This window comes from Mytilus californianus, unplaced genomic scaffold (assembly GCF_021869535.1).
Source record: "Mytilus californianus isolate M0D057914Y unplaced genomic scaffold, xbMytCali1.0.p SCAF_2, whole genome shotgun sequence".
In the NCBI taxonomy this organism is placed as follows: Eukaryota; Metazoa; Mollusca; class Bivalvia; order Mytilida; family Mytilidae; genus Mytilus; species Mytilus californianus.
In genome coordinates this window covers 44,168,499-44,182,488 of record NW_026262668.1, presented here as the reverse complement: position 1 = coordinate 44,182,488, position 13,990 = coordinate 44,168,499, and the positions used below count along the sequence as shown (strand labels likewise).

The 13,990-nt window shown below is 30.7% G+C and overlaps 1 protein-coding gene across 2 annotated transcripts in view; it reads right to left on the bottom strand.

The window, feature by feature from the left end:
- Nucleotides 1-6,036: 6,036 nt before the first annotated feature.
- Nucleotides 6,037-13,990, bottom strand: part of LOC127727983 (procollagen galactosyltransferase 1-like) — a 42,992-nt gene continuing 35,038 nt past the window's right edge. For both annotated transcript variants that reach the window (XM_052235127.1, XM_052235128.1), the window contains one exon: nucleotides 6,037-11,479. In XM_052235127.1, the coding sequence (XP_052091087.1) occupies nucleotides 11,254-11,479 (226 nt within the window). In that variant the 3' untranslated portion in view covers nucleotides 6,037-11,253. The remainder of the gene's footprint in view (nucleotides 11,480-13,990) is intronic.

Genomic DNA, 13,990 nt, shown 5'->3' with positions numbered 1-13,990 from the left:
GTACGCAGCCACGGCCAGTCGGAATAGAGACATTAAAAATGTTGGGAGAGAGTATTACTCTGTGTACGTGAAAGATTCCTTACAACAACCCTCATTAAACCTGGATCCATAGTTAACTTAATTGGCGCAAAACTAGTTGTTCGGTCCCTGTCCAACATCCCCTCGTTTGCCAGTGATAATTTTAAAATATTTCCCCTTTCATCCCTATCGACCGATTTTGCAGACACTATTTAAGTACAGGAAAACAGAGTTCTGGCACATGATTATTTCTCAAATCGGGAGGTGCAGTGGCGTCGCACACAAACGGACGACGTGACGGGAAAAGATGCGAATACGGAACAAACTGTACACTGGGAAGGTTAATTCTAATATGCCGGTCGTAAGTAGAAGAGTCAGTGACCATGTATATATAGTAACATCACAAATCAGTTTTCTAGTTGTTAAGGATAATATAAAAATTCACGTGATTTATGCATACATATTTTGATACCCACTCATAGGTCGGATAACCATCCGCACGCTTACTTTAAAAAATCCAGTGTTATTAGAATTGACATATCTCACAACAAGGAAAGGAAACACCAAATTTGAAGAGTATACTGAATGCATAGATCAATTGTTTGAACTTGTCCAAAATACCAACTGACACATGATATAGTTATAGAAAGCGATTTTAACGAGGATGTTTCATAGTTAATAAACCATGAAAAGCACTCGAACTCAATAAATTAATATAAGAATGCAGCAAAAAAACAAATTTTAAAGGACTCTGCGTCATCAACGTCAAAGGAGAGGAAGTCTCTGAATTCAATTATTTCATCTACAAGACAAGAATCTACTATTAGGACTACAAAGCTAGTTGATTTGGCCACACACTTAACTGGCCAATATCTAATGAAGATCGTAGTGCCTTGTGAATTTGTAAAGAACGACTTACTAGGATGTAAAGTTCGACACAGTACACTCGAAGAAACTATGGAAGTGGTTTCAAGAACAGTTAAAAAAATGTTCTGCTCAAGTCAAAGACAGTATAGTAAAAACAAACTGAAGTTAAAAATTTTGAATCCTTAAATCAAACATACGCTTAAACAGAATACAGGAGGATATAAGAACTGGAAATACGCATTTACACCAAATGGTCCTGAACATTCCTGTTTATCCGAAAATAGGAAACTACTAGAAAGCTATTTAGATCAGAATTAAGAACAGAGGAAAACAAATGTAAACAAATTGAAAGGGATAGGATCACAAAATAAGAGATTATTTAACCATCTTTTTAAGAAACAAAGAAACACCTTAAACATCTTTATCAAATAAGACGTACAAAAATGAAGAGGTAATTGCTTGATTCACCAATCCAGAATTCAACATACGATGTTTAACACCAATACCTGTGTGATTTTGACTATCAAACAATCAAATTTCTATGTGATTTAGCTCCACCAAGGACTCTTTCAAGATCCAAACTTGTCGAGGCTCTAAAATAAACGAATACTTGAAAATCTGAACATATTTTGAACACATATTATTTGCAGGAGACGACTTCATTGATTATCTACTTACTTTCGTTAACTAAATATTACATTTAAAATCAATACCTGAAATTATTAGATTAGGATTACTATCGCCTATATTCAAATCAATTTTATTGTCATCAAACATTTACATGTACAGTATGTTTGTGGCAATACAAATTTAAACAAACAATAAACAACAAAATAAAAACAAAACAGTATACAAAAAAAATAAAAGAAAAGAAAAAAAACATAAGTGATAAATTTATAATATTACAATATTCAATAGCCATGTTACAATGAAACCTCTGTCATCAGTTCTTATGACCTTTTACAAAAAAAGCAAATAATTCTAACATGTCTAAAGGAAGCTGGGTTTAATATATAAAATAATTTTTGTTCATCAGGGAAATGAATGAAATGTTCATCATCTAATTGTATATCATTATATAGATTTTGTCTGATATTTCGTTTACCTTGCAATTGAGAATAAAATGAAATTCATCTTGGATGACTTTGCAGGTTTTACACAGTCTTTGTTTTCGAGGAATTTTAATGTAACGACCATTTTCTATTTCAAGACTATGGTCACTTATACGAAGTTTAGTAAAAATATTCCCTATAGAAAAATCATTAAACAAGAAGTTAAAATTTGCTTCAAGTGAAGGTTTTCATTTTTTATACAGAAAAAGTTTGCTACTTTCGTCGTTTTTTTCTATTTTACTTTTATATAAATCTTTATAATAGTCATTTATTTCATTTTTAATTTCTGATTTTAAATGGTTTACATCTGTAAAATTCTTACAATTGGCCACTTTGTCTTTAAGGTTATTGTCTGGTAAGACGTTTTTAGCATATGTATACCAAGAATATACACCTTGCAAATCAAAGGATTTTGAAAGTTCGAAGGCCTCTTTCAATAATGGATTTAAATTATTAATATTTAGTCTAGCAAGATATAAAATAGATTGGGTTGTAATAAAATTTTTAACTGAAAGTCTACCTAGTTCCAATCTCACACCAATATCTGATGAGGTCTTCTTGGTTCCAAGAAGGTATTTACAAAATGTTAGGGGGATTCTTTCAAAAGGTGTTTTATCAAAGTTGAGATGGTCAATGTCACAATTTCTTTGGGCAGCTCTATGCTTTGCCTTATGGTTCACAAGAAAATAATCCATAAAGGATATTTCAGAATTGTAAGTCAAAATGGCTTTGGCCAATTTATCAAAGAGATTTTTTGACACCGAAATAGGTAGAGTGCTCAGAGAGGCTGTCATTGCTCTAAGGGAAATAATGCTTTCATGGCCTTTTTTGCCAGCTCTTTGAGACTATGTTTGAGGTTACCATTACACTTTAATAGGCAACCTAAAAATTTATATTTAGTTACATTCTGTATTATGTTACCTTTTAATTTAAAAAAAAAAGGGGAACTATACTTGTGTGGTTGGATAACCGTAGTTTTTGTTTTTTTAATATTTAAGGTTAGTTGCCAATCATCACAAAACATTGTTAAGTTTATCAAGACTATTTTGTAGGCCTTCTTTACTTTCAGACATAATAAGTAGGTCATCTGCAAATGAAAGTGAACCAACATCAGAGTTTAATAATTTTGCGGGTCTGCACTCTTCAGTGTTAAAGGTCATTAATAAAGATATTAAATAGAGTTGGGCATATGGAATCCACTTGTTTTACCCATCTTAGTATTTTAAAATATTCTGAGTGTTTATGGTCAATCGTTAAAGCTATTTCTGTTTTAGAAAGCATATTTTTAATAGCGTTATATAAATATTTCCCTATACCGATATTATCTAACTTGTAAAGCAAACCATCTCTCCACAATGAGTCGAAAGCTTTTTGGAAATCCACAAAGCATACAAATAGTTTATTTTTATTTTTATGAAGATATTTATTTATTAAGGTTTTTAATATAAATAAACTATCAGATGTTCGGTGGTTTTCACGGAATCCAAATTGTGAATTAGAGTACTTATCTCTCATCAACAAGTTCAACCTGTTGTTTAAGATGGCACTAACAATCTTTGCCGTACAATTTATGAATGAAATCCCTCTGTAATTTGACGGGTCAAGTTTATTACCAGACTTATGTAATAAGATTAAATATGATTTGTTCCACTGCTCTGGATAATAGCCACTTTTTAAAATTGAATTAAACAGTTCAGTTAATGCAGCTTTTAAAGAACCCATTTCATTTCACCGCTAGTTATTGGTTTGTCTGTTTCTGGATTAATAGTATTTTGTTTTCAATGGTAGAAATTTCTTGTTTAATTTAATTTTTTATTTTCACAATCTATGTTTGGACTTTTACACTCTCCTTGTTCTTGAAAATCAATCTGAAATTAACTCTTTTACTTCATCTAACCCCCCCCCCCCCCCCAACTCCCCCCCCCCCCCCCTTGCTGTCAATTGACTTCAGAACTTTCCAAAATTCAGAAGGATTATTAAATAAAGAGTCTGAGAGTTTATCATAAATTAATTTCTTTTAAGCCTGTTTTTTTTTTGTTTAACAGCTTAAATAATTTAAATTGAAAGCAATATTTTTTTGAGTTCATTATTAAAAGGAGTTTTCCTTTTCTGGTCACTAATAAAATTTAAAGATTTTTGTCGGACCATTTTTGTCTAACCAGTTTTCTTTTGGTCTTTCCTTTTTGCACCATTCGGTACGATTAGTCTGCTATCTTAGAAAAACTGAGTTAAATTCTTCTGTGGCTGAATTAATTCCATTTTGGTCCTCTGAAAATATTGCTTGAATTGACTTCAGACCAGTATTACTGAAGAAACAATCATCACTACAGAAGGATTTACTTCCAACACTTCCTCTTTAAATGCAACAATTATATTTGTAGATGTTTATATAGAATGCAGTGACTGTATTAATTGATGAACTGTACAAAAATACAAGCTGTAGTCTTCAACCTCAGAAAAGTGTCATCATCTAATAGAACAATAAAACAAAGAAACCAGGTACAATCATAACTGGATGTTAAAACTGTATAACCAAGAAATGCCAAATGGTAATCTGGTGAGATTGGATCGCCTTCCTCGCTGGATACATCGCTCCGTATAGTACAATTCTATGCTGAGGTTTCAGGACTGAAAATTAGCCAATGCAAATCAAATGTTATATGGATAGGTAGTTAGAAACATAGCCTAGACAACATATGTGTAAAGTGTGGACTGAAATGGGGTTCCAGTACCTTCAAATTATTGGGTATCACTTTTTGTATTGATATAGAGAGAATGCTAAACTTAAATATGCTCCTCGAAACCAAGAAATAAAAAAATTATCACAAAAATGGTTGAAATAGTAACGTGTTCAATTTGGTAAAACATCAATTTTAAAGTCTAATTATTTCATAATTTTTATCCTCTATTGCTGTCGATCCCAGATCCAGATAAAAATATGCAATGTCAACTTAATAGTAAAATTTATTAATTCATTTTGGATGATAAGCCTGACAAGATAAAGCGGAATCTTCTATGTCAAAAATACTACAGAAGGGGCCTAAATATGATTAATTTTCGAGAAATTTTATGCAAGGGTTAACATTGATTTAAGTTAAGTTATTTAGGTCAAATTCAATATGAAGAGTTGTTCACATTTTTTGGGACTAAACACCACTAATTTAATATGGTGTTAATACATTTGATCCAACAAGATTTCTAGATGAAAAGGAAAACTTGCAAATAAGTTAATCAAGGACAAAAAAATTGATTGAAAATTTCTAATATTTGTTGCATTTTAAACAATATTTCCATTAAAACTAAATGGATTGTGAAATACTATTTTTAGTTGGCATCTTTGTATGTTTGTTTGAATTATAGTCTGTTCTGTTGAGTGTCTGTAATGTATGTTTACCTAGTTTTGGCTGCTTGATCCCAACTATTGTCACATTGGCATATTATGTCTGCATGGGTTGCTTACCCAATTTTGTCAATATAACGTAACTATAAACAACTGTCATACAAGTTGGAGGTTTAGCTAGCTATTAAACCAGGTTAAACCTTCCCTTTTCTTTAGAAAATGACTGTATCCAGTCAAGAGTATGACAGCTGTTTTTCAATTGTTCTGTTGTTTAATAACGTTTGATTTTGTCAGTTGTTATGGACTTCCTGTTTTTTTAATTTACCTTGGAGTTCGGTATTTTTGTTATACTTTTTTTCTTACTAAATTCCTGCAAACGGAATTATAATCAATTTATATTACAGACTCTCAATAGAAAACTTTTTTTGAAAACTAGGTCCTTCCTAGTGTTACATAGGAATTAGTCTCTCATCCCTTTATTCTTTTTATTTTCAGTTGATATCATGTTCTCATGAAAAATGTGTATTATAGCACACTTGTTGCTACTGGAATGAAAGACATGTAGGAGCTCCATGGTGTTTGCTTAGATTCAACAAAGAAAGTGCATACATGTGTTAATCAAAAAATTGGCTACTGATTCAACTATTGGGATTTAGTACGATTCAGTAAATATTAAGAGTAATAATGATGCAAGTTGAATAAAACTTTTTTAACACTTTTTAATGTCATAAAATGTAAACATAAGGACACATACATTGTACATATTTTAATAATACTGGTATACAAGGTTATTTTACAGTTCACTCATATAATAAAAAAAAGACAAGTGTCAGTGCACTTGAGCTATCATCCATCAAAATTCATGATACCTAGTATATTATCCTATATGTTGGATATTAAGAATCTAATGAATGCTTTTACAACAACAAAAACACTCACAGGTTTCCCAATTGTCTTGAAACTTGTTCATTAAATTTGAAAATTAATCATGGGCTATTTTAAAATTATAAGGTTCTGAAAGAAATTCAGCTGAGTTCCACAAACAATTTTGATGTAAACATATGATATATGATATAAAATGACTTTGTTAAAAAAAAAACAATTTACCATTTGAACAAATGTTTTGTTTTGGTTGTAAAAGTGTAAGTTTTCAACATAAGACATTGATATTAACTCCTATATTTTGTTAAAGAATATACCAAGTAATTAATATTAGTTTCAAAACTGGGATGATTATCCTAAAACCATTTTTTTTTGGTGTTAAAGATTGCATGAAATGCAATCAAACCCTCTTGGTACTGACTTGATATATATATCTTCCAATGTTTTTCACTTCCTTTTAATATTTCAAACAAAATAGTGCAGTGAAGTGATCATTATTTAGATCCCATCCAGTCAATGTCAGGCAATTTATTTATGATATCTTAAACTAAGATAGTTAAGTTACACCATACTTGTCAAGAATTTTTTTAAAATAGACATTACATAAGTAATGCATGGCGTATAATTATGTTATAAAAATAGGTTCATCAAACAAATATACAATGATGAACAAAAAAAGATAACTCTAACTCAAATTTATAATTTGCCTAGCTAAATACAATTCAATGATTCAAATTAGAAATATGAAAGTAATCTTTACCCTTCAGTGCTTACAAGCACTTTGATTCTCACTTTCATCTCAATAAATATTACAATCTCACCGGTGTAAAAAAATTGCAATCAAAGAATCACTATAATTTATTGTTTTACATTTAATACTGTACAAAATTATTTTTATTCAAAATTATCACACATGCTTTTTAACCATATATTATCATAAAACTTAAAATGATAAATTAATGTTTCCGGGCACATCAAACCTGTTCCTCTTTTGATTTTGGATGACTAATGTTAATATTGAGAGATAATGGGCAAGTGGGTGGAATATTGGTTCAGTTTTTTCTCCTACTATAAATTTTTAAGGAGAAAGTGTATATATGACACAGGATTCAAATTGTCATTTGCTAACTTTTTTTATTTATACACAATATTCATCAATACAAAATAATCCCCCAAAAATGAAAATCTTAAAAAGAAAAAGAAAATTTGGAGTGGCATCATTCAGAAGGGTAAGACATCAGACAAAACAATCTCTAAAAGCCTTAAAAATACGAAGGAATATAAATTTTATAACATCAAACTCCTCTTCTTATCATGGACGGTTTATCTAATTCTGGATTTCTTTATAACTCTCACTTATACATTCATTTAATATAAAATAGAGAACAAACTAAAGCCTTTACCAAAGGGTTTCCATGTATAAAGTATATTTGCAAACAACTAATATGGATTTTTCTTTGTAACCTGGTTATGACCTGCATAAAATTTTAATAAAATAAAAAGTCACAATTTAATCTTCTCCCATACAGTAGATCTGAAATCAGTATTTCATTCCTGTATTTGGAAACAAATTATACATACAAAAATGAAGGGATGTATTTATGAAAGTTTATAAGACCCCCTACAATTTTATTGCAAAATGAAGTAAAACAGCATATATTACATAAGTTTATGTTGCATAGCTAGACTTCATAGCAAATTCCCCTTGAATGCAAGTACACCATCTCCCTAACATTTTTACAACTGTATTTAAAAACAGAAACAACTTCTTACATTAGCATTTTATTTAAGGGTGACACACCATATCAGGGAAAATTCTCAATTAAAGCCATACACAAAACTTAGGTCATTAGTTCAAATATTAGCAATATCAATACCAGATGCTCTATGTGCATATGCAACAAAGGACACTCTGAAATATTGTAGACAAGAATAGAATTCATGACAAAAATCTTTTATTTGCTGATCTTGTATTGCTGACTAGTTTCTCTCTATCTTCTTTAGATTTTGCTCAAAACACAAAAGAGGCTAAAAAAAATCCTCATTTAAGGGTGATCACTCCTTTGAAGAGTGACAGTCTACTAACGATAAAACTTTACTTGTTTGTAGATCTTGCCTTGCTGATCATTTTGTTATTCAAAGTTTCTATTTATCTGTTATAATTGTCTTAATAGTAGATCTTGTCTTGCTGATAATTTTTGCTTATTTAAGTTTCTATCTATGTATTCAAATTTTTAAGATACAATGCAAAAACGCAAAATATTGGTAAAATCATTATCAAAGGGCAATAACTCTAATAAGGAGTCGACTGATGATTTCGATCATGCATATTTATTTGTAGATCTTGTCTTGCTGATCATTTTTGCAACATAAAATTTCTCTATATCTATTATAGTTTCATTCAAGCTAATAGCAATAGAAAGGGCAATAACTTATATAAGAAGTTGCCTAACAGTTTTGACATAAATGGACAATTGGTAGAGCTCAACATTCTAAACATTTTTGCCCTGTCAGATTTTCTCTAAATATAAAGGTCCTGTCATGTAATCTTGTCATTTTAATGTTATATTTAACATTGCCATAAAAGCGGGAGGTTTGGCTATCCACAAAACCAGGTTCAACCCACCATTTTTTCTTAAAATGTCCTGTACCAAGTCAGGAAAATGGCCATTGTTACATTATAGTTAGTTTCTGTGTGTGTTGCATTTTAGTGTTGAGTTTCTGTTGTGTCGTTGTTCTCCTCTTATATTTGATGTGTTTCCCTCAGTTTTAGTTTGTAACCTGGATTTGTTTTTTTCTCAATCGATTTATGAATTTGGAATAGTGGTATACTACTGTTGCCTTTATTTACAAAATAATAGACAAAACTTGCATTTTACCCCTATGTTCTATTTTTAGCCATCTTGGTCAGCAGGCTGGGTCATTGGACACATTTTTTTAAACTAGATACCCTAATGATGATTGTAGCCAAGTTTGATTAAATTTGGTCTAGTTTCAGTGGAGAAGATTTTTGTAAAAGTTAACTGACGACGGAAGACAAAGATGGATGATGGACGCCAAGTGATGAGAAAAGCTCACTTGGCCCTATGGGACAGGTGAGTTCAAAAACTACATGAAAATTACAAAACAAAAAAGTAGTATAAAATACCCAAGGAGTTGTGAAAGGTTTAAAACTCTATAGCACCCTTTTTTTCTTATCATTTAACAGCAAATCAGGTAGATAGCATGTGAATAATATATATGAAGAGACAGCTTTGTAGTAGACAGTCAAATAAGTGGGATTTTCAATATGCTTAGCTCACAAAGTATGCATAAAGACATACTACCCTACCAAGATACATTACTCTCTCTCTGAGTGAAACCTGCTCTAACTCCTTAATGCAGCTTGCTTAATGAAGAAGAAGCTTACAATACTGTTTAGTTTGACCTAGCCAGCAATATAACCACTACATGGAGAACTAGTATATAAAATATTTTGAAACCAAAACACTTTCTTCATAGTAATGAAGAAACTTTTGAAATATATTTTTTTAAATTTTAGGAAATAAATGTCAAGAATTTTTGGTAAATTAAAGAATAAGTTTGTATTACAACATTTGATGTAACGTAAAATCAGAATTTTAATGAATTATTTTTGAGTGGTCTACACACATGATTAACATTTACAGTACCAATTTTTCTGTACCAGATGGGCATTTCAACATTAAATGTCTCTTCAGTGATGTTCGCGGCCAAAATATATGAAAAATCAAAAACTTACTTAAAAAAAATGAAGGGCTTATAAACATTAAAGGACAAAAAGTGTTGCCAAAGTTAGGTAAGGAATTAAAGCTTTGCACAAGGGAGATAATATTCCTTAATTAAAAATAATTTCCAAAATTTTTTAACAGCAAAAGACTATAGTTTCAAAATAATAATAAGTTTGACTGAATACATGCAAGTTGTAAATCCTTGTTTATCTTATATAAAATAGATTAAATGTTGTTTGCTTAAGTGCTAAGTGGTAAATAAATATCATAGACATTTGGGACGAGTACCAATTAACTATCAATAAATAGGTAGGTGTTGCAAAGTCAGTCTACCAAGATGTACAGTAGGATTTTGAACTGCCACCTAATCACATGATTTATGCCATTCCTGATCACTTGATTTATGCCATTCATATGATTTTTGCCATTCCTGATCACCTGATTAATTACTTAAGTACATGTAAGATTTACAAGAAACATTAAATGTAACAATCAGCAGTGTATATCTACTAACTACAATAAAATATGCATTTTCATGTATGTATATGTGATAAAAACTTGAAAACAGATCAAATTAAAAAAAAATAAAGATCTAAACTATGTGAGATTTCAAAATAAAAATATAAAGCACACATATATACATTGTGTTCCATCAGAAACATAGTAAAACATGATATCAAAAATAACATTTTTTCAAATACTAATGACTTAAAATACTGAGAAATATTCATGTGTCAAATTTTTCTTTATGTTTGTTGTGGAAGCTTTCCGTATGCAAACATTACACTTTCCATTTAAATGCATTGTACAAAGCCATGAAACACAATAAACAATAAACATCTCCATGATTAAACTGTCCCTTCTCAGACACCAATCACAAACAAGTCAAAACTGGAACCTAAATGTGACAGAGATATAGTTATACCCTTTATACATATGTTTATATGTTAATAAGTATATATTAGATAGCTACAACTGATTTGGAATTAAACACATTATTTTATAAAGCTGTTTGTTATATTAAATGTCTATGTCAAAAAGATAGGATAACTGTATTGGACTAAACGACACAATTTTATAATATTGTTTGTAATATTTCATTGTCATGCTAATAGTTATTGCTAATGCTGCTAGGAAAATATGGGACTACCACTACGGATGGTGCTACAACAATTAAAAGTATAACTTAAAGTGAGTCTTAATACAAAACTAATGGTCTTAATATGGCACTATGTATTTAAATATTGCAGAGGTAAAGTAAACATTTACTACAAAAGTACATAAATCACAATTCATCTTTGGAACTTTGATCAGTTGCATCATTTGCAGGTACTTTAAATTGATCATCACCGATCTCGTTGTTCTCTGCATTATCAGCTTGTATAACAACAGACTCTTCAGTGTCAGAAAAATAGTTTGGTTCTCCTGTATAATGTGTAGGGTATACTAAAAGTGGATCTGCTGATAAACCAACCAAATCTCTGGGTGAAAATTTGTCTTTCCATTCAGTTCTGTAAAAGGAATAAATTTAATTCAATTATGTTAAAATGGTATTTTCAGTTGTAGTATACAATTGAAAATACAAATATATGCTAAGTATCAACATACTAATATTTATGACTTTTACTTATTTGAAAATTATGTTCAGTTTTTTTATATTTGTTTTAATGTATAAACTCATAACCTATAAACATGTTTTTTTAATGGTTTTGAAATTTAAAGGTCATGTTTTTCTCTGACTGTTTATGATGTCTTTACACTACATCCATTGCATGTTGGATGTGTACGGATTGATAATTTAGTCTTAGATGCATGATTTTTTTTATTAATTGCTAGTGTCTTTGAACTAGCTGTCAGTAACTGCAAGTACTCTCAGATCTGTACTTAGTGTCTTTTTGTTGTTTGGATGTACAAGTACCCAGCCACGTCCACTTGTATTTGTAGTATTTGTATTTTTATCCATCTGATGAGTTAAGCCTCTTTCAACTGATTTTCATGGTTGGTTCTTATGTTGTACTGTTACACCACTGTCCCAGGTTAGGGGGAGGGTTGGGATTCCGCTAACATGTTTAACCCCGCCACATTCTGTATGTATGTGCCTGTCCCAAGTCAGGAGCCTGTAATTCAGTGGTTGTCGTTTGTTTATGTGTTACATATTTGTTTTTCGTTAATTTTTTGTACATAAATTAAGCTGTAAGGCTTTGAACTAGCTGTCAGTAACTGCGAGTACTCTCAAATCTGTACTTAGTGTCTTTTTGTTGTTTGGATGTACAAGTACCCAGCCACGTCCACTTGTATTTGTAGTATTTGTATTTTTATCCATCTGATGAGTTAAGCCTCTTTCAACTGATTTTTATAGTTGGTTCTTATGTTGTACTGTTACACCACTGTCCCTGGTTAGGGGGAGGGTTGGGATCCCGCTAACATGTTTTACCCCGCCACATTCTGTATGTATGTGCCTGTCCCAAGTCAGGAGCCTGTAATTCAGTGGTTGTCGTTTGTTTATGTGTTACATATTTGTTTTTCATTCATTTTTTGTACATAAATTAGGCTGTTAGTTTTCTCGTTTGAATTGTTTTACATTGTCATTTCGGGGCCTTTTATAGCTGACTGTGCAGTATGGGCTTTGCTCATTGTTGAAGGCCGTACGGTGACCTGTAGTTGTTAATTTCTGTGTCATTTGGTCTCTTGTGGAGAGTTGTCTCATTGGCAATCATACCACGTCTTCTTTTTTTATATTAAATCAACATACTTATATATATGACTTTTATTTATTTGAAAATTATATTCAGTTTTTTAATATTTGTTTCAATGTATAAACTCATAACCTATAAACATGTTTTTTTAATGGTTTTGAAATTTAAAATTGCACACTGGATGTCTTAAAAAATTAAGCGCCTTAAAATACTTTTTTGAGATTCACTCGTGTTTCCCCTATCACACAAAAAGGGCATGGTAACTTCAATGAAAAAGGGCACCTAGAGCACGCAAAAGATTAACAAAAGTGCACATAGATTATGCTAAGCATTAAAGAAAGGGCAATGAATGGTTATATTGCATCGGTAAAGTATGGAATGACAGTTGTTGATGGAATCAGAGCTCAAGATAGCAATCAATAAAAGTGTAATGTTTTAAAATATTTCAAGTTTTTAAATTTCCTGCCTGTAATTGTATTAAAAAGGTCCCTGTAAATATGCCATGCATGACATTTATGACTTTTATCGATTATTTATATGTGCTGTACATATGTTGGATAATTTTTTTCTTAAAATATTAGTTAAGGTAAAACTCCATATGGAGGTGCTCCTAATTAAAGAAGGCTTATCCAAAGAAAAATAAGTTTACCTCCGGTTTACTGGTTTACTATTTTTGAATGCATTACAAGGAAATTAGACGAAGGACCTGTTTAAAATCTTTTCACAAAATGGCATCTTGTCAAAATCAAAAACATTCAAAGATTTTAGTATTTCCATCGATTTTGTTTATTAAACAGAGTAAAACGATGTCAATCTATAATAAAGCAGGTGAAATTGATAATCAGCAGTACTGAGAAATGCTTACAAACTTTTTGTTCAAATAAGTACGATAATTTTTACTAGTTCACATTTTTGAAAGATTTGAATCATCATATGAATTGATCTTTAAATCGTTCAATCCGGATTGAGGAGAATTATGACATCGAAATAAATATCATCAAGTGAAAATAATAAAGAAGTAATAAATAGAGAAACACACCCAAGCCAATTCTTGACTTTATACATCCACTTTCTTGTATTCAATCATTTACGAGACCATGGCGTCATCAAAAGAAGTGAAAAGGGGGCATGGCGTCATTTATTAGGACAGAAAAAGGGCATGGCGTCTATCCATGCTAAACATGCCTTGGGGAAACACTATTCACCAACTATAATTTACCAAATAAATGCTTACTCAAACAACAATAAATGGTCCATTCATTAAAAAACATTTTTCAATGAAGTGAATTCTTGTATCATTGATATATTAAAGATATAACATTTACA